Source organism: Suhomyces tanzawaensis (genome assembly GCF_001661415.1).
Source record: "Suhomyces tanzawaensis NRRL Y-17324 unplaced genomic scaffold CANTAscaffold_3, whole genome shotgun sequence".
NCBI lineage: Eukaryota > Fungi > Ascomycota > Pichiomycetes > Serinales > Debaryomycetaceae > Suhomyces > Suhomyces tanzawaensis.
Genome location: NW_017963638.1, coordinates 415021 through 433212, shown reverse-complemented (window position 1 = coordinate 433212; position 18192 = coordinate 415021). Strand labels below are relative to the sequence as shown.

Here is an 18192-nt window from a genome sequence, read left to right as displayed (position 1 = left end):
TGAATGCTCTATTTGAACAATTAAATGTATGAAAGATATTAAATCTTAAGAATTGGGTGTGGTTCTTCCTTTGGAATTAAATCAGCAGGCAACTTCTTCTTCAATTGTGCCAATTTGTCGTAGTCTCCAGCCAAGATTCTGGCAACAACCAAATCATCTCTGTCTCTAAGTTCTCTCTTGGACTTGCCTTCGTTACTCAAGAATTCCTTGGCCTTTTCGGTGTCACCGTGGAAGTAGTCTTCCATGGCTCTCAATCTTAATTCCTTTTCAGCCCAGTCTGGACCGTCGGTTTCTCTTCTCTTCATTTGAGCAGTGTACTTAGAGTAAGCCACGTAAGCGAATATTGGCAACACCAAGTAGAAGTATGGGAATTCCCAGCCTTCAGCCTTTTCGGTTTCACGCACAATCTTCCACTTCAATTCACCGGTGGTTTCGTCCTTGTAAGGGATCTTGTCAATAATCTTTCCTGCGTCCTTGGTGACGAACTGGAAGTTCTTTAAGTCTTGAGAGTTGTCTTTGAATAATTCCAATTGTTCTCTTGGAATACCTGGGAGTATAAAGTTCCATTCGGAGTGGTTTCTTTGGTAGTATAAATTCTGTAATTCAGAAATGGTCTTGAACTCTTGGTCGGTAGGCACTCTTGGGGTGCCGTCTGGGTTGGTGTAGATCTTGGTGACGGAGGACAATGAGTCCAATTTGGTCCGGATTTCCTGTTCCACTTGGTAGTTGAACTTTCCAACCTTATACTTGAACAATCCGCTTAACGGAAATTTGAATGTGAATCTCATACTGGCAAGGTATAGGTCGACTTAATCTTGTCGTGCTGAAAAACTCCTATCAACCTAAGCTTGTGTTGACTTTACTGTATGTAAACTGCTTTCAAACTAATTTTATTGGATGAAGAATTTTTTTGGCGCACCCGAATTGCAAGTTAGCGTCGGGTTACTGGTTAGCGCCCACTCGCGGGAATATTACAGGTTAGATTCCATAGTGCTGCAAATATCTAAGTACCAGCCTTATGAATATGGGAGCTATAGACTACTATTGTGGTACGGTTGCACCGAACAAGGCCAGCCTGTACATTCGTGACTGGCCTAATGCCTGGCTAGACCAGAAATGGTCTCACGTGATAGCTCGACCTGTCTCGATCTATCAATCAGCCATAATGTGTTTTCTTTGGACCCTTCGTGGGACTGAAGTGGAGTTTGGCGTCTGGAGGCAGTTGAAATTGACACTACAAGCATTTAGCAATGCTTCACTTGTGAGTTTTCACTCGTATTTAGCCCAATAGAACTGACTGGCACATTCCGACCCAACTCGGAAGAACTCCATCAAACTAGACCCAGGAAAAGCTCTTTAAACCCTTCTTTTTCGTTTTCAACAGTCTGGGTGTTTTATTCTTGGGTAGCTGTTGGATTGGCTATTTTTTGGTAGTTCCAAAGCCAGAGAAGCCCATCATGGACGCCATCGGATCGTCTTGCTGTTCCGGATTGATCTTCCTAGCCTTGCGTTGCTGTTTCTTTTCTCGTTTCTTTTCCTCGAACAACCTTCGCCTTTCAACTCTCTGTTTGAAACTGAGCTCCTCGGGTTGTGTCTTAGATTTCACCAGTTTGGCCACCAACAGTTCTACCATTTTCACGACATCAGCCAAACTGGCACGGCGAATACCTCCTTCCAATAACTCACCATTCAGGTCGCCATCCAGTCCTATGGAGCTTAATTTGCCCACATGTTGCGGGGAGTTGAAATGGTCGATCAACGCCATATTGTCTCTGAAGGAGACATTACATATGGGGCAAAAGAAACCAAACCTCTTGTTGTTTCCAAATGATGTACCCGAATTGAGGGGGTTGATGATGTTATACGTCTTGACTGCAGAAAGCAGCTTCTTCAATAGTTCATCTCGATGTTCGATATACAGCTGAGATGAGGAACTATCGAAATTGGCGTGCTGGGTATCTTCCTTGAGGGCCCGCTTCCCTTGCTTTGACTCCTTAGCATAGGCTTCTACGTTCCATGACCTTCTTCCATATTGATCAACGCTGATTTTATCGTCAGACATCTTGATGAGCTTTTCGGAATAGGCATCAATCCAACTTTTTGTTGTCTCATCACATGACTGCATTTATCGATCAAAGCTAAGTGCCCCACAATCAGAACATCCATAATGTCCAAAGATATAAGGTCAATGCTCCGAACTGGGCTGCAGACAGCTAGCAAAGTTACCAAACCAACTTCTACCAGTACAAAAGTCAATTCCATAGAGGTTAAAAACCATAAAGGTTTGAATGTGATTGTGCCTACACACCCACAGACAACTGACTTCTCCAAGAGATGGGCCATAGATGGAACACACCTCATAAGCAATTTACCTCCCAAATCGTACTTTGAAAATCGGAAGTCGTTCAAGATAGCTGCATTTGATCTAGATGGGACGTTGGTAAACACAAAATTTGGTCTGTCATTTGCAAGAGGCCCGAACGATTGGAAGTGGTGGAGTCCAAGCTCCAGAGAAAAGTCGAGTGTTACCACAGAAATAAAGACATTACTCAAAGAGGATTATTTGCTAGTCATATTCACAAATCAAGGAGGTGTAATTGCAGATAAATCAAAGAAATCATACATCAATTTTGTCCAACGAGTGAATGCAATAGTCGAGGACTTGAAAAAGAAGCTTGATGATGATTCAATAGACGTATTGGTTTATGCATCCCCCAAACGCCCAGCAAGTGGAAAATCCAGTCCAAAGGAGTTACACGAACGGATGAGGAAACCTAGCACAGGAATGTGGAACGAAATGGAGAAGTTCTTGAATACATTTGGATCAGTAGACAAAGCACTGAGTTTCTTCGTTGGTGATGCTGCTGGCAGGCCCGGTGACCATCTGGATAGCGATTTAATGTTTGCAAGGGAATTAGAAATAGAATTTAAAGTTCCAGAAGGTATTTTTCAACACGAAGAATCTAATAAAAGCTAAAAACTTTCTACACTTTGCATAGCTTACTAGCGTATATCGTAAAATTGAGGTTATGAATTATTTACATGGTCTAAATTATTTACAGGATTATTTAAGTTGTTCGGTCTTGTCTACAGTTTCGAAATACCCGTAAACATTCTTGATTTGCCTGGTCTTGATATCATCAATTTCACTTGGAATGTCGGTGACATAACAGTTAGCTACATCACTGATATCGTTTTCAAATCTTATGGCCTCATCTGTTGTTTGTGGATAGTTTTTGATTATGATATCGGTGTCAAAAATTCCGCCTCTGGTGTTCAAGAAAAAGTGAAGTTCCTGTTTGACCAAAGCTGTGATCAACCCTTTTGGTAAAGGTCTCCCTTGTCTTTCAAGATCTTGTAAAAGATACGAGAACTTTCTAGTGTCATCTTGAATTTCTTTTTCGATAAGTTCCTTTGGATCGAGAACTTTGAGCTGTCTATCTTGACCACTCTTCTTAATCTCGGAGGTCACTTTATCCACAGAATTATCATTGGCAAAGGGGATCATGTAGAATTTGTATTGGACGTTACTTTCGTGGTTGAATAACTTGTGTCTTCTCTTCAAACCGGTGATTTCTTCATATTCGTCGAGTTCTCTGTCACTGTTGAAGGAAGTCTTTGGCTTTTTCTTATCCACTTTGTTACCAGCTAAGTAAAGCATACCACTGGATAAGATGAACATGTAGAAAAGGTATCTGATAGGAGTTTCCCTTTTCTTTTTTGGGGCAGATTTGAAAGTTCTGATTCCAACCGATCCCATTTGTCCCATTCTGGCCACACGAGGGAGCACTTGTGGAAGTGCGCCTCTTTGACATCCACCAATGGCTTGTCTAGCAAGACTGGATTTCAACAAGCTGTACATGTTGTCGTTGCAAACGGGGTTTGAAGAATTGAAGATTTTCTGGTTGGTGAACCGATCAGGTGATGGTGGGTGCACGTGACGCGACCCGCTCGAGACGTAAAATTTTCGAGACTGTCCATGATGCACAGTGTCGACCATTTGATACGTACCAGCCATAGAAATGTCGTTAGTCCACTTGGCCAATTTCTGTGCCCACTTGAAAAACTGCACCAACGTGAATATCGCCACAACTTCCGTTCCGTTTAGCCGATTACACCTCCAAGCGGCTTTGGGTTTATACAAGGAAGGATTCATCTCCCTGATCCAAAAAGGCTCCACCACCGGCCCCGACTTGAAGCCTGTCGAGGTCACCCCAGATAACATATCTACCAGAAGATTGTGGTTGGGCTTGAAGTACCGTAGCAACCAACCTGTGATCAGAGACATATCTTTAGTGTCCAAGCCAGGCAGAAAGGTCAACTTGACCACACAAGAAGTCAAGGCTTTGGCGTCTGGATTGCCTGTGAGATTCCTCAAGCCATTGCAGCCTGCCGAGTCGTTGTTCATAAGAACCACCAGGGATAAGGAAGTCATAGAGATCCAGGAGGCTGCCAAGAAGGGTGTGAGTGGATTAGCATTGTACAGAGTGAAGTGAGACTCGACGGTGGAAATATGTATATAGTTAGGAATGCATGCCATGATACGGAACTGGCTGAATGTAGTGCATGTCTTTAAAAGTTAAATACTTAGGATCTTATGCATACGCAGGGAGCTAATAATATCTATCAGATACTATCAATTTATCACAGCTTGCTGTCATCTTACATCAGGAACTGTTGACCAGGTAGTCCCTCGATTTGAACCAGCCTTATAATAAATAGCTGCGGCACAAGGACATGTTGACCAGAAACTAAGATGTTTATACATTCTAGTATAAAATATATTATAATAAGAGGAAAAATGAAATGTTTATATTTTATGGGATAACATTATCATACTAAAGGATACGAGACATATTCCGACTGTGCAATAGGCATCAATTCAAGTCTAGTTTATTATTTAATAAAACGTTAATGTGAAATTGTCACGTCTTAGTGGTAAGTAAGATAGCTGCTGGTAGGTTGAACTATCCTTGGAAAGACAAATAATGACACTTCCAGTAGAGTTACGAAGCTTACTGCCAGAAATTCATTGTACTATCTTCCCCAGTGATGGGTAGTGTCTGCTACCAGTTGATTAGACAGGCTCGTAACCTAACCTTAATTCTTCAACGGTTACCCAGGGTCCCCCACGACCCCGCAGATGAGTCAAACGGATCCTTCAGTCTTCTCTGGAATCATGATGCAAAGTACTGAAATCCAGCAAGAGGACCAATTCTCGCAGGCCCAGAACTATGCGGTTGGCGAGAACTTGGTGCCAGAAAATCCTGGGGTCGAACAGATCCCGTTGAGACCCATTTCGACCAGGATCTCGTCCAGCCAGGAATTGAGAGCCAGAAGACCGGTGGAAGACCAGGAAGAGGTCCATGTCATGTACGGATCGGAGCCTAACCCCGAAGCGTTTCCTGACGGAGGAATGGCTGCGAACGTGGTGTTGTTAGGGTCGTTCATGGGCCTCATCGCTGATTTCGGCATAGGCAACTCCATGGGCGCAGTCCAGACCTACATCACCACCCACCAGCTCAAGCACGTGGAGCCCACCACCATCTCATGGATCTTCTCAATCCACCTTGGTGTGATGTACTTTGGGGGCGTTTTTTTCGGTGAGCTTTTCGACTTGTTGGGTGCAAAACCGCCGTTGGTAGCAGGCATGCTCACGATTGGAGCTGGACTCTTGTTGACAGCAGAGAGCACCAGTGTGGGTCAGTTCATCCTCTCGTTCAGCATTTTGACGGCGCTTGGGACCTCCATATCGATGTCACCGTTGATTGGGGCCCTCAGCCACTGGTTCTTGCGCAAACGGGCCATGGCGTGTCTGATAGCCACTATTGGCGGTTTAGTGGGTGCGTCTGTGTTTCCGGTGATGTTGCAGCGCTTGTACCAGGAAGCAGGGTTCAAGTGGGCCATGCGGATCTTGGCGTTAGTGTGCATGGGGTGTATGCTGGTGGCGGTGGTGTTGGTGAAAGAACGGGCTGAAAGTGACGCTGGAGAGACCGGAGAGCACCCGCCAGCGCGATTCAGTGTGGTGGCCTCTGCCAGAAAGACGGCACGCTTCTTTAGAAACGCACTCGACTTGTCGATTCTTCGTGACTCGCGCTTCGTGCTTCTCACTGTTGCCGTGGCGCTCGCCGAGTTGGTGCTGGTTTCGACCATGACATACTTCTCGTTCTACGCCTTGAACAAAAATGTCCTGGAGCAGAGCGCGTACTTGTTGTTGACGGTGGTCAATGTCAGTGGCATTCCATCGCGGTTGGCTGCTGGGATCTTGGCTGACGCCTATGGGCGCTTCAACGTGATGTTGGTGTCGTCTGTGATCACCACCGTGTTGGTGTTTGGAGTATGGCTTCCTGTTGGCGCCAGAGTTGCTGGGCTCTTCGTGTTTGCTACCACGTTTGGCATGTCCACTTCAGCAGTCATCTCGCTCATTCCAGCGTGCACAGGTCAGATCTGCGCTGCCGACCGTTTTGGCAAGGTATACGGCACGTTGTACTTCTTGTTGGGGTTCTTGACGGTGGCTGGAATGGCGGTGGCTTCCGTAGTCATCGGCAAGGGCTCGGGAGCCAGCTTACGTAACTTCGTGTTGTACGAGGGTGTCGTGTCGGCGACTAGCGTGGTCATGTGGGTAGCTGCCCGCTATAGTGCCGTGGGGTGGCGGGTGTGCAAGTTCTAGTGGTGAGTTGCAGCCGCTGCGATAGTGGTTATCTCCCGGCTATCTGCAGGACAACCACTGAGGTGTGGCGGCTAACCACCAGGGTAATTGGGGCCGTGGGTGCAAACTGCCGGGAATGCCCTCGGAGTGCGAATTCCGGACACAATAGCGGCACGTGCGCGCGCCAGATATGACCTTAGTGGTTACTCTCCCAAAACTCATCCCACTTTCCACGGCCCCAAACAGCCAGTAATAGTCCCCATTTTGGGCCGTCAGGCGGTTGTAGCCGACCCTGTCATATCGCACCCTTACTGCAGCTTTTTGCTCGGCATTAGGCCCGTTTTGGCTACTTTAGTGGCCCTCGCTTCATTGACCGGAAAAGTTTTTCTAATTTCAGCTATTATATATAGACGCCAGCTCCCAGTAATTATTACACTATTCCTCCTCACACTATGATTGACGCCCTCTACCACGACATCTTTGTCAAGAGAGACACCTGCGAGGCCGACAACGAGTACAATGGTGAGCACTGGGGTGCTCGTATCTCCTCGGTGTTCGTGATTTTGGTCACCTCCGGCTTTGGAACGTTCTTCCCCGTGCTTTCCTCCAGATACTCGTTCATCAGACTCCCACCATGGTGTTTCTTCATCGCCAAGTACTTCGGTTCTGGAGTCATCATTGCCACCGCGTTCATCCACTTGTTGCAACCAGCAGACGAGGCATTGTCCAGTGAGTGTTTGACTGGACCCATCACCGAGTATCCATGGGCATACGCCATCTGTTTAATGACGCTCTTCCTTTTGTTCTTCTGTGAAATGTGTGCCTACCGTGTGGTGGACTCCAAGTTGGAGGCTTTGGGCCTTTCTGACGGCAATGGCCAAGGAGGTCACTCCCACTTCGGAGACGAGTCCACCTACATCAAGAAGAACGAGTCGGACGAAGAAGGCGAAGACGCCGAGGACGACTCCACCAAGAAGCAGAAGCAAACTGCTGTGGCCAACCCTTACCCCAGCCACTTCCTGCACGCGTTGGAGCACCAGGACCCAGAGGTCTTGGGCACCCCCGTTGCCAGACAGGACAAAGAACAGTACTTCGGTCAGTTGTTGAACATTTTCGTCTTGGAATTCGGCGTGATTTTCCACTCTGTTTTCGTCGGTATTTCGTTGGCTGTTGCTGGTGACGAGTTCGTTTCCCTTTACATCGTGTTGGTGTTCCACCAGATGTTCGAAGGTTTGGGTTTGGGTTCCAGAATTGCGGTTGTTTCGTGGCCAAAGTCCAAGAGATGGACCCCCTGGATCCTCTGTCTTGCCTACACCTTGACCACTCCCATCTCCATTGCCATTGGTTTGGGTGTCAGAGAGTCGTACCCACCAGGCTCCAGAAGAGCCCTTTTGACCAACGGTTGTTTCGATGCCATTTCCGCAGGTATCTTGTTCTACACCGGTATTGTTGAGTTGATGGCCCACGAGTTCTTGTACTCTGGCGAGTTCAAGGGTAAGGACGGCTTTAGAAAGATGTTATGGGCTTATTTCGTGATGTGTTGGGGTGCTGGCTTAATGGCATTGTTAGGTAAATGGGCTTAATGTGCACTAATATACTCTCGGACATTACTTTATAGATTAAAATAAGTCACGTAATTAAAGACTGCATGCTGTAGATTCATTCGGGTAAAGCAACGCCTCACCGAGCCCTATGCCGTCGCTTAAGCAAGGATGCAGCGCCAACGCTTGTCTCCTTGTGGAGCAATTATATGTTACGTAACTGCTGACTCAGCGCGCCGATCCGGAGCATGATCTTGTTTTACAAAGCGATTCTGGAACTTCCACTCCTTACGCCAGCATGCTTTCTCACATAGTAAAGAACGTCAGACCTGTGGTGCTGAGGCCATTTGCCCCAAGATTGGTGGCCATCAGACTGTATGCCAACTTCAACGAGTACACTCCTGGCCCACCAAAATTGCCAGAAGAAGAACAAAAAGAGTTCGAGAAGTTGCAGAAGATTGCCAACTCCCAGATCGCCATCGAAGAGTACAACGAACAACTCGAGCAAAAGGGTGGAGACTTCACCCCCAAGGAGTTTGAACCCAGTGCCACTGACATTGGGACCTTTGCCCTGTTCAAGACCATTCCCGAGTTCGAGGGTGATGTGAACCCCAAGACTGGAGAAAGAGGTGGCCCCAAGCAGGACCCCTTGAAGCACGGGGACGAGTGGTCGTACAACGGGAGAGTCATTGACTTTTAGGAGAGTCTAGCTGTGCTAGAATAATCACTGGTTAAATTATTCCTATAAGTATCTCTGCAGTTAGAATGCGTTCTACTGTTACTAATTTAATATAAACGTCACATTTGAAGTCTCTGACATCAAACTGTCAGATAAAGTAGGGCTCTTTGAAATTCTCTGCGGACACTAAGCTGTCAACTTGCGCGTCAAGATGTCCTGGAGTGGAACAAATAGTCTCTTGAAGAGTACATTTCTGCCTTGTAGAGGGCCTCCTAGTTATGCCTGCACCAGCCGTAGACGGACCGTCCATGAATTGCTAGGCCTGGAAATCACGGATCACGTGACCCTATATGAAAAATCGGTTTCTGGTATTTCTAGCCCTTCACCGATGGATTTTGATCCGCTCTCGTTGTTTACCCCACAAGCTTCTAACGAACAGGATGAAGTACTCGAAGTCGTCGATGTCGTCGATATGACCGACGACATCCTCATTTCCGACGACGACTCGCACCTCCAGCCATTGCACATTCTTGATCTTCCTCTTCTCCAGCTCAAGCCCAATGGCGAAGCGTTGCTCACGATATTATGTATGCTTGCACCAAACCAGGTGTACAATTTCTCCAACGACAACTCGATTACTGACGAGGCAGAGACCATCGATGTGAAACAAGCATTCGAAGATAAAGGCTTGCAAGAAGCGACCATCGAAGAGGGCTTGAAATGGCTCAAGATCAACTGTCCTAGGTTCGATTCCAAGGTCAAGGTTGCGTGTATTCCCAACTTGAGCGAGGCATTGCGCAAGCAATACGAGGGTGAGTATAATGGCTATTTGACCAGAATCATCTCCAACGACTTACTGTGGATTGAGGACGAAGATATCAAGGCTCGGATCTACAAAGAAACGGCATTGAGAATAAGCGAAAATTGCGGGCGTACAGCACAGCCAGAGATCGTCAGAAAAATTGCCATTGCCAATTTGGACAAGTACTTTTCCAGCGAAAGTGGGCCCTACATCAAATTGAAGGAACCCTCGTTGACTAGCGATAATTTGGGGCTAAAGACTTGGGGCTCGTCGTTGATTTTGGCCAACAGGCTCGTCAACAACGACAAAGACTATATCTTGGGCGAGGTGCTCGAATTGGGCTCGGGAACGGGGTTGGTGGGGATTGTCAGCTCCATTCTTGGCCACAACACCACCTTGACAGATTTGCCAGAAATTACCCCCAATCTAAAGGTTAACGTCGACTTGAACAATATTCTGCATTCACAAGTCCATGACTTGGACTGGACTGATCCTAGCTCGTTCGTTCAAAAAATGGGAAACATCACATATCACACCATCCTCATCAGTGACCCGATATACTCGTCGAAACACCCCTACTGGGTTGTCAACATGATCAATCAGTTCCTAAGCAGGGACAAGAGCGCTCGTGTGTTGATCCAATTGCCGTTGCGGCCCAAGTTCGAAAATGAAAGAGAAACCCTCTGGAAACTATTTGATGAAAATGGATACATCGAGGAGGAAAAAGAGATCGAAGATGGCTACGATGATTTTGGGGAGATGAAGTTCTGCTTCAAGAAGTACACTCGAGGCGAAACTACGGACAGTAAATAATGTCAAATAATGCATTCTATCATAATGGGTGAAAAGTTCTTGTGTTCTAATGGGCTCCGAGTTAGACCTCACTGCAATTTTTGCTTACAAGTAGTCCTTCAACTTTCTCAATCTCTGCACGGCTTCTTCCAAGACTGAATCGTCTTTACAGACGGCAAATCTCAACGTCTTTTCCAAGCCGTGGCCCTCTCTGTGGTCTGGCGTCAAGAATTCAGTGGGAGGAATACCAACAACCCCGATTTCCTTGATCAACCAGTAGGCCAACTTGAAGTCCAAGGTCTTGCTGGCAATGGGCTCTGGGTAAGTGTAGTCTTGGGGAATCTTGAGCTTGGCCAAGTTCACCAATAAAAAGTACGCACCTTGAGCTGTGGTATAAGGCAAGCCCAATTCGTCAAACACCTTGGTGAAGATCTCGTACTTTTTAATGTAGTCCTTTCTGGTATTGGCAAAGTAGTCGATTTTGTCGGCCTCCACCAAACCACGAGCCACAGCCTCCTGTAATGGGGCAGGAGTGCTGAAACAGATTCTGGTATGGGCAGCAGTGACATACTTGAGCAAATTGGCAGGACCGTGGATGTATCCGATTCTCCAGCCTGTGGCAGCAAACGACTTACCGGCAGAACCCACAGTGAACGTCCTCTGTGCCAATTCCGGCAATTTAGCCAAATTGGCAGGTCTGGGAAAGTCGGGTGTGAAGTACAAGTTATCGTAGACCTCATCACTGACCAAGATGAGGTTGTTTTTGATGACAATCTCGCCCAATCTGACCAACTCGTCTTGGGTGAACACCTTCCCGATGGGGTTGTGGGGTGTGTTCAACACAATCAACTTTGTTTTGTCAGTAATGGCGTTTTCCAAGCCTTCCCAGTCGATGGTCCAGTCGTTTCCAGAAACGACCTCGTTGTTGAACTTCTGGGGGTACTTCAACTGCACGTACTTGACCTTGGCGCCCGTCATCTCGATGTTGGGGATGTACTGGTCAAAGAACGGCTCGAACACAATGGCCTCGTCTCCTGGGGTCAAGAACCCGAAGAACACCGAGAACATTCCCTCGTTGGCGCCGGTGGTGATCTGGATCTCGCTGGGGTCCACCACACGGCCAAACGCCTTGGAGTAGAGCTTGGCCACCTCGCCAATCAAGTTGGGGTTGCCTCTGGCGGGAGCGTACTGGTTGAACTGAGGCTTTGACAACGCCTCGGTCACGGCATCAATGGCAAAGTCTGGTGGGCTGTACGAGAAGAACCCCTGGCCCAAGTTGACAATGGGCTTTCCCAGTTCCTGTTGGGCCTGGGCGGCTGTCTCGTTGATCAACGACCAGATATCTTTCTGGCCTGGTTTGTAGTAGAAGTACGGGTTGTGCAAGGATTCCGGGTCTAGCTTGTTGCTCATTGTTCTGGTGGCGGTTCTGATGGAAGATTTGGGACGGGATTTGAGGAGTCTGGAAATCATACGGATAGGGTCCGCGGATCGCTGACTTATAACGGGCCTGTGGCTTATCGTAAACGGTGCGGCACGTGAGGGGCAGCCACTGGTGGGGGGAGTAGTGGAAGGATTGCAACATGAGGCACTCTACGGGAAACGAAGAGAGGGTGCACTGGAAGATGCTAGATCAAGGCTAGTCCGGATATAAAGAGCGTGCGGTGGTATTGGAGATCTACAATGCAAATAATCTATTAAACAGTAGTCAAGAGATGGGTATAGTGCATTGGGGGTATTGTTCGTGGAGCCCCACGATAAGCTGCGAACTTCCTGTTTAATTGTAATTTATTGGCTTAATCTCTGATGTCCATAATTATTTGTAATCTTCAATTCTAGTGATTTTCTCTCATAGACTAATAATTATTTTTAATCTTCCATACTATTCATTTTATCTCTGATGTTCATAGTTATTTGGCTCCTTGCTCTTGTAGATAAGCTAAATATCGAGTTGGGATTTCGGATGAGAAATCGGCTGAAGAGTGTTCCCCTAAAGGTTGCCTCTGACCTTCATCCAATTGGTCTTATCAACAAGCCAGGCGCAACCCCTTGGTGCGTTCTCTCCGCCGTAGTTCTTTTTCTCCTACATTTGTTCGTCTATACATCCTACATTAGAACGCATAGGCAAAAAACTCGCAATGAATACTCACTGGGCCAATTGGAGGAGCCCCAATGGTCAATTACCAATTTCCAAATTCTGCAGCAGTGACTCATTTGACTGATAACTGGCAAATGGAAGTGGATGCCTTGCCAATGCAGTGAGGCACGGATGTTTCGTAGAGATACTTAACCACTTCTTGCGCTTTTACGACTCCATGCAATTAATGATCAACCAACAACTCCTCTGGAATTATATCTTTATGACTGGCTTCCATTCCAGTACTAATTTCTACACTCTCTGAACCTATTAATATTTTAATTGAGGAGATCCATTTCCGGCTCCAAATCCTGCTCTACTAATACTTAATAAATGAGCACCCTTTCAGCTCTCTGAATCTATTAATTATAATAACCGAGCTCCACTCCAACTCTCTAAATCTATTGTTTTATATACAACTGATCCTCAATCTATCATGCTACTGCCACTGGCCTCGCACCAATGTCCACCTTCCCAGCCTCTACGCCCATCTCGATGAACAGCTCGAGGTTGCGGCCACTGTCGTAGCCCTCTTCAATCTCCCACTCCTTATCCGTGGAAGTAAGCACTTCGCACGCAAGTCCCGTCACAAGCAATCCGGGAGGTCTCGATCCACAAGCCTCCACTGCTGCTGCCACCTTGCCCAAGGTAGTTCTGATCACCCGCTGGTCGGGACACGAGCCTCGTTCGATGATAGCAGCAGGGAGCTTGGGGTCCCATCCTTTTTGGGCAATTAATTCGGGAATTAAATCGGCCACTCGGTGCAATGCCATCAAAAATACGGTTGTTCTGGACCGTACAAACTCAGGTAAGTTGGGTAACACTCCACGGCGTCCTGTGCCGGTACAGATCAACACCTGGTCCGCCACTTCCCGGTGGGTGGCTGGAATATTGGCCAAAACCGGGGCCGCGAGCGCAGAAGTGATGCCTGGCAACACGACTGGGGTGAACCCGTGCTGCTGGAAGAAACGGTACTCTTCTCCTCCTCTTCCAAAGATGTAGGGATCACCCTGCTTCAAACGGACCACTTTTTCGCCCTTGGTGACTGCCTCGAGTCCCAAGCTGAGAAGCTCTTCCTGGGCCTTTTCAGCATTTCCAGGAAATTTCCGGGCAATGAACAACCGCGTGCGGTTCTTAGGGATGAGGTCAAGTACCTGTTGCGGTACCAACTTATCTGCAAGCACCAAGTCGGCGCTGTGGATGGCCTGGAGAGCTCCCAACGTCAAAAGCGAAACTGAGCCAGGACCAGAGCCCACCAATGAAATCTGGCCCTTGGCAGCTCCTGAGACGGAAGCTGGAGCCTCGTGCTTGTGCTCGTGGTAGGCATGGGTCAAATCCTCGATTGAGAGGTCTGCCAACTTGCTGAGAGGAAAGTACTCGACGATCTGGCTCAACCAGCGAGTCCGCTGAGTTTTGCGCTGCTCCTGGGTCATGCCAAACTCCTTGACCAACGCGTTCAACGTGCTGGTGTTTATGGCGTCGTCGTCGTGCTCGCCAATGGTGTCAGTGTGGATTTTCGAGAGCTCTGCCTGGTCTTCTGCCTGGATCACCGCACGAAGCTCGCCGATTTTGTTGCAGATCTCTCCTATATTGCTGGGCAATGCGTTCGTCAACTCTCTCTTGATTTTGGACGCAAGCTTGCACCCTTTTCCTGAGGTACTCACTCCCATCTGGAAATCTCCAGAGGTGTATGTCGAGAGCAACGTGAAGGTGCAGAGGTCCGGAGAGTCCGAGGTATTGATGGGAATGCGCATGCGCCTGCACTCGTCATAGATCTGCTCCTTCAACTTCTGCTGAGCGATTGGCAAGCTCACAAACACCTTGTCGATGATGTGATCCACCTCATCGCGGCCACGAGTCCGTAATGCGGTCGAAATGTCGCCTATTTCCATAGGTCCTGGCACATGCACAGCCTGAAGCACGCCTTCCTCGATTTTTGTTCGTATCGAAGCAGGATAGCTGTCTGTGTGTGAGTTATCAGTGAATAGGATGGGATGAGCACCTGCCTCGAGAATGGAGGTGATGCGGAGCGATGCGGCGTTAGAAACTCCCACGATAAGGTGAGACTCGCCGTTGCAGTTGAATGATGCTAAAAGGTTCGGCATAGGTCGCGTGGAGGACATGCTAGCGGCAGGAGATGGAGCTATATAGAGTTGGTAGATATCGCTGATTACCACATGTCACGTGTGGGGGAGTGAGGAAATCGCGGGGTTTGATAGCACGATGTGGCACGTGATGATACTGTCATGTGATGATATGTCATGTGATGGTAAAATGCAATCGGTAATTCAATAGTCCATAACTGCCAAAAGGAAACTTAAGGACGACAAGGACACTTTCGCATCTTCAAGACAGTCCAATATATTGACTATAAAACTCTACGAGAACCCAAAACTGGCGAAAATTAGACAAATTTCTCTATAAGAGCCCTCTAATCGCTGTGATCTATCGGTGCAAGTGTGCCTTAAGCACGTAACATTGTTTAATCAAACGTACTCGATAAACCCTTAACTTTCAATGGGGTAAATTGTAAATTGAAGCTAGTTAGTAGCAGACAGCCTGCAGACAAAGTTCTGGCTAAAAATGACTGATCAGGTGACCCATATCACCTGATACCTCATCGACTTATCAGGCCATCTCCAATACTACTTTCACCCACCAATGGCCAAAAGACACTTAGGATTGGGCAAGGCCGCCAAGGCCAAGAAGCAGAAGACAGAGCCCGACGCGGAGGCTCAGCCACAGGCGTCCAACGAGCTCACAGTCGAATTGAGTGAGGAAATCGACGCCAACGACGAGTTGGGCCAGTTGAAAGGCTTGTGGAACACATACTGCAACTCGGAGAAGGACAACGAGTTGGTAGTCAACGGTATCATCCACGAGTGTGATCGCTTGTTGCGTAACGAGAAGGAGTCCAGCAAGCTTCCAGACTACTTTCACTCGATCTATGCCAACTCGTTGGCGGAATTGGCCAACTTCCATACCACGGACAACACCAAAGTCAAGGAGTTCTTTGACGCAGCACTTGAGAGAGTCGACTTGGGATTGTCGCATTACGAAGCAGGCTCAATCGACTTGCTTTTCACCAAAAGCCGAATTTTGATCAAAAGAATCCCACTTCAGCACATTTCACAATTGACATTGGAGTCCAAAATAGCCAAGGAAAAACCCTCGTTGGGCCAGTTGTTGGACGAGGCGTTGCAGAGCTACGAGCTGGCGGAAAAACGTGCCGACGAGTTAAAGCAGTACGAGTTGTTCAACCAGGACAACTTGGAGATCTTGGAGGCTCTCGACGACGTGTTGGACATGGTCGACAACTTCGGCAAGGAGCAGTTGGAAGGCGAGGACGAGGACGATGAGGACGAGGACGACGATGCTCCCGAGTTGTCGGAGTCCCATCCGTTGTACTCCATCCAGAACACCGACAAATACAACCAATGGTGGAGAGACCACATCCTCAAGTTTTTGGAAAACGTCGACTTGGCAAGCTCCAACAAGGCTGTACAAGAAGACCACGCTTTGCACCCGTTGAGAAGAGAGATCTGCAAGAGAATTGGCCAGTCGTACCTTCAGGAGTCGGAGATCCCATCTGGAGTATTTACCACCTTGACCTATGAAGACGAGTACCAAGACGAGACGGAGCTCGAAGGCTTGACGCGTGAACAGGCTCAGAAAATAGCCCAGGAGTTGATTCAGACTGCCATCAAGTACTTGGAGGAGGCTCAGGACAAGGAAGACCCCGAGTCGTGGGTGCATGTTGCTGAGGCGTTGATCTCGTTGGGAAACTTGTACGAGCTCGACAGTGACGAGCAGGAGGCCAGCTACAAGAAGGCTGAGGCCATCTTGAATAAGGCCAACAACGTGACCAATGGCCAGTACGAGGAGGTACTTGAGAACTTGCTTCAGAGCTAATAGTGATAAAAAGTGGGGGACAATATCTATCATTACTCCTGGAGCCTAGAGGGGCATTAATTGGTTGATATCGTTCAGTATTGTAGACGGATACTATCGTGGCGAATACAGAATACCGTCCAGAAAGTGGGAATATAAACTGCGACAGAAGTCCACGGAATAACGTATATAAGATGTTAACAAATGCAATTACAATAAAGTGATTAATGTAAAGAACTAGGAGAAATTTATGTAGTTCGTGGATTCAGAAGCGAATACAAGAATAACAGCTGGTGAATAATTTTGGTGAATAATTTAGGTGACTAAACGATGCTACTAGAAGATTAATGCAGTTGGCAATAAACGTTGATTTGGGTATAAACTCTAGAGGACTGATGCAATGATTACAAATAAAAAAAACTACTAAAAGCAACGACAGCGGACGATAATACGAAGGGATTAACATTGCAAAAATTGATAAAATATTAATGCTGACGATTCTTATTATATGTAGCTCCGGATTAACATACCAAAAACTGATGACGATTCTTATTATTTGCAGCTGATGAAATATTCTATTGATTGATCTCAGCTTTTCTGATGCAATAGATTTGCTGGTGATCAGGTAGAAGGACGGACTTGCCGCAAAATTGTTGGTGCTGTCGAAAAATGCTAGGAGGATTTCAGAAGGAGTTTCTGAAGACTTGTGGGCATTCGTCTGACTCTGGCAGTGAGTCGGTATACAATTTTTAGCCACAATCACTAGGATGATTAGGCGTATAGCTGACAGTAGCACGTATGGTTGGCATTAGCCTGCTATTCCAGCACGTGTAGCTGACAGCACGCTTCATTAAAGTATATATACTCACGGCAGGTACACTTGCAGGACACTACATTGCCCCACTTCAAGTACTTCACGCACCACGTATACAAACAGTATCACGCTACATTGAAGCATATATACCCGTGCAGCACTTTATGTGCTTCACGCACCACGCACGGTACACTCATGTCTACACTCCTCCTTAGAGATGTATATTATCGTTAATAAAGATCTAAAAGCCCCTATACTCTGCTGGCAATGGTCTTCTCGCTCTGCAACTTCATGGCGTTCTTCTCGTGTGCATTGTCCTTGCAGTGCTGGAGGCCCTGGCAGATGTGGTCTTCCAAAAGGCGGTGCTTGGCGCAGAACTTGCCGGAACAGTAGCTGCACAGTCCGACGTTGCGCAACGGCAACGCCTTGCACGTCTGGAACGTACACCTGGCCTTGCGCTTCTTGGCTGGCGCCGTGGTGTGGGAGACGCCCGCAGCGCCTGCGCCAGCGGTGGCTCCAAGGGGGTTGTCGCAGCCCTCGCTCATGAGGATGACGGTGGCGTCGGCGTCCGGCGCCATCCAATGCAGGATGTGCTGGTCGCCAGGCGCCAACCGCTCTCCGTTGTGTATGAGCTTGAAACTGGCGGGTAATTTGGTGGCATCCGGACAGCTGGCACGAGCCAACTGGAGGAGCTCGTCCACAGTGCAGGCGTCAGAGACGGTCACGGAGTAGGACGCCTCGGTGGACAATCTGATGGTGATTTTCATGGCGCAAATGGAGGGTGGTGGTGGGAAAGAAACAGACAAAGTCCGATGGGGCGATCCAGCGGCCGGACGGTAGTATATATAGACCGGTGCAAGTGTGCTACGCTATGCAGCCAGTGGCAAACA

At 47.6% G+C, this 18192-nt stretch overlaps 13 protein-coding genes across 13 annotated transcripts; 7 read left to right on the top strand and 6 right to left on the bottom strand.

Moving 5' to 3' along the window:
- Positions 1-38: 38 nt before the first annotated feature.
- On the bottom strand, positions 39-788 carry CANTADRAFT_5466 (uncharacterized protein; the record flags this gene model as incomplete). The annotated part of the gene is made up of 1 exon (XM_020210353.1): positions 39-788. One exon carries the CDS (start codon positions 786-788, stop codon positions 39-41), a length of 750 nt encoding a protein of 249 aa, XP_020064872.1.
- Positions 789-1420: 632 nt separating this feature from the next.
- CANTADRAFT_5465 (U4/U6-U5 snRNP complex subunit) lies at positions 1421-2062 on the bottom strand (the record flags this gene model as incomplete). Its single annotated transcript, XM_020210351.1, has 1 exon — positions 1421-2062. One exon carries the CDS (start codon positions 2060-2062, stop codon positions 1421-1423), a length of 642 nt encoding a protein of 213 aa, XP_020064871.1.
- Positions 2063-2147: 85 nt separating this feature from the next.
- Positions 2148-3077, top strand: CANTADRAFT_25619 (polynucleotide 3'-phosphatase). The gene has a single exon (XM_020207479.1). It carries the CDS (start codon positions 2168-2170, stop codon positions 2975-2977), a length of 810 nt encoding a protein of 269 aa, XP_020064870.1. The 5' UTR covers positions 2148-2167; the 3' UTR covers positions 2978-3077.
- Positions 3065-3760, bottom strand: CANTADRAFT_48497 (uncharacterized protein; the record flags this gene model as incomplete). Its single annotated transcript, XM_020209589.1, has 1 exon — positions 3065-3760. One exon carries the CDS (start codon positions 3758-3760, stop codon positions 3065-3067), a length of 696 nt encoding a protein of 231 aa, XP_020064869.1.
- A 262-nt stretch (positions 3761-4022) lies between these two features.
- CANTADRAFT_48859 (mitochondrial 37S ribosomal protein MRPS8) lies at positions 4023-4496 on the top strand (the record flags this gene model as incomplete). The annotated part of the gene is made up of 1 exon (XM_020209636.1): positions 4023-4496. The coding sequence occupies one exon, from the start codon at positions 4023-4025 to the stop codon at positions 4494-4496; it is 474 nt and encodes a 157-aa protein (XP_020064868.1).
- An 875-nt stretch (positions 4497-5371) lies between these two features.
- CANTADRAFT_48926 (uncharacterized protein) lies at positions 5372-6670 on the top strand (the record flags this gene model as incomplete). Its single annotated transcript, XM_020209650.1, has 1 exon — positions 5372-6670. The coding sequence occupies one exon, from the start codon at positions 5372-5374 to the stop codon at positions 6668-6670; it is 1299 nt and encodes a 432-aa protein (XP_020064867.1).
- Positions 6671-7101: 431 nt separating this feature from the next.
- Positions 7102-8232, top strand: ZRT2 (low-affinity Zn(2+) transporter; the record flags this gene model as incomplete). The annotated part of the gene is made up of 1 exon (XM_020209855.1): positions 7102-8232. The coding sequence occupies one exon, from the start codon at positions 7102-7104 to the stop codon at positions 8230-8232; it is 1131 nt and encodes a 376-aa protein (XP_020064866.1).
- CANTADRAFT_212599 (uncharacterized protein) lies at positions 8159-9022 on the top strand. Its single transcript, XM_020206676.1, has one exon. It carries the CDS (start codon positions 8489-8491, stop codon positions 8888-8890), a length of 402 nt encoding a protein of 133 aa, XP_020064865.1. The 5' UTR covers positions 8159-8488; the 3' UTR covers positions 8891-9022.
- Positions 9023-9257: 235 nt separating this feature from the next.
- Positions 9258-10484, top strand: CANTADRAFT_89375 (S-adenosylmethionine-dependent methyltransferase; the record flags this gene model as incomplete). Its single annotated transcript, XM_020211555.1, has 1 exon — positions 9258-10484. The coding sequence occupies one exon, from the start codon at positions 9258-9260 to the stop codon at positions 10482-10484; it is 1227 nt and encodes a 408-aa protein (XP_020064864.1).
- Positions 10485-10568: 84 nt separating this feature from the next.
- On the bottom strand, positions 10569-11873 carry CANTADRAFT_21034 (kynurenine--oxoglutarate transaminase; the record flags this gene model as incomplete). The annotated part of the gene is made up of 1 exon (XM_020206647.1): positions 10569-11873. One exon carries the CDS (start codon positions 11871-11873, stop codon positions 10569-10571), a length of 1305 nt encoding a protein of 434 aa, XP_020064863.1.
- Positions 11874-13031: 1158 nt separating this feature from the next.
- Positions 13032-14702, bottom strand: MET1 (uroporphyrinogen-III C-methyltransferase; the record flags this gene model as incomplete). The annotated part of the gene is made up of 1 exon (XM_020211554.1): positions 13032-14702. The coding sequence occupies one exon, from the start codon at positions 14700-14702 to the stop codon at positions 13032-13034; it is 1671 nt and encodes a 556-aa protein (XP_020064862.1).
- Positions 14703-15258: 556 nt separating this feature from the next.
- On the top strand, positions 15259-16509 carry CANTADRAFT_49969 (uncharacterized protein; the record flags this gene model as incomplete). The annotated part of the gene is made up of 1 exon (XM_020209779.1): positions 15259-16509. One exon carries the CDS (start codon positions 15259-15261, stop codon positions 16507-16509), a length of 1251 nt encoding a protein of 416 aa, XP_020064861.1.
- Positions 16510-17553: 1044 nt separating this feature from the next.
- CANTADRAFT_89371 (uncharacterized protein) lies at positions 17554-18069 on the bottom strand (the record flags this gene model as incomplete). The annotated part of the gene is made up of 1 exon (XM_020211553.1): positions 17554-18069. One exon carries the CDS (start codon positions 18067-18069, stop codon positions 17554-17556), a length of 516 nt encoding a protein of 171 aa, XP_020064860.1.
- Positions 18070-18192: the final 123 nt, after the last annotated feature.

Bases quoted from the DNA above. Each gene is read 5' to 3' on its own strand.
- CANTADRAFT_25619 (XM_020207479.1), top strand. From the start codon at position 2,168: ATGTCCAAAGATATAAGGTCAATGCTCCGAACTGGGCTGCAGACAGCT.
- CANTADRAFT_212599 (XM_020206676.1), top strand. From the start codon at position 8,489: ATGCTTTCTCACATAGTAAAGAACGTCAGACCTGTGGTGCTGAGGCCA.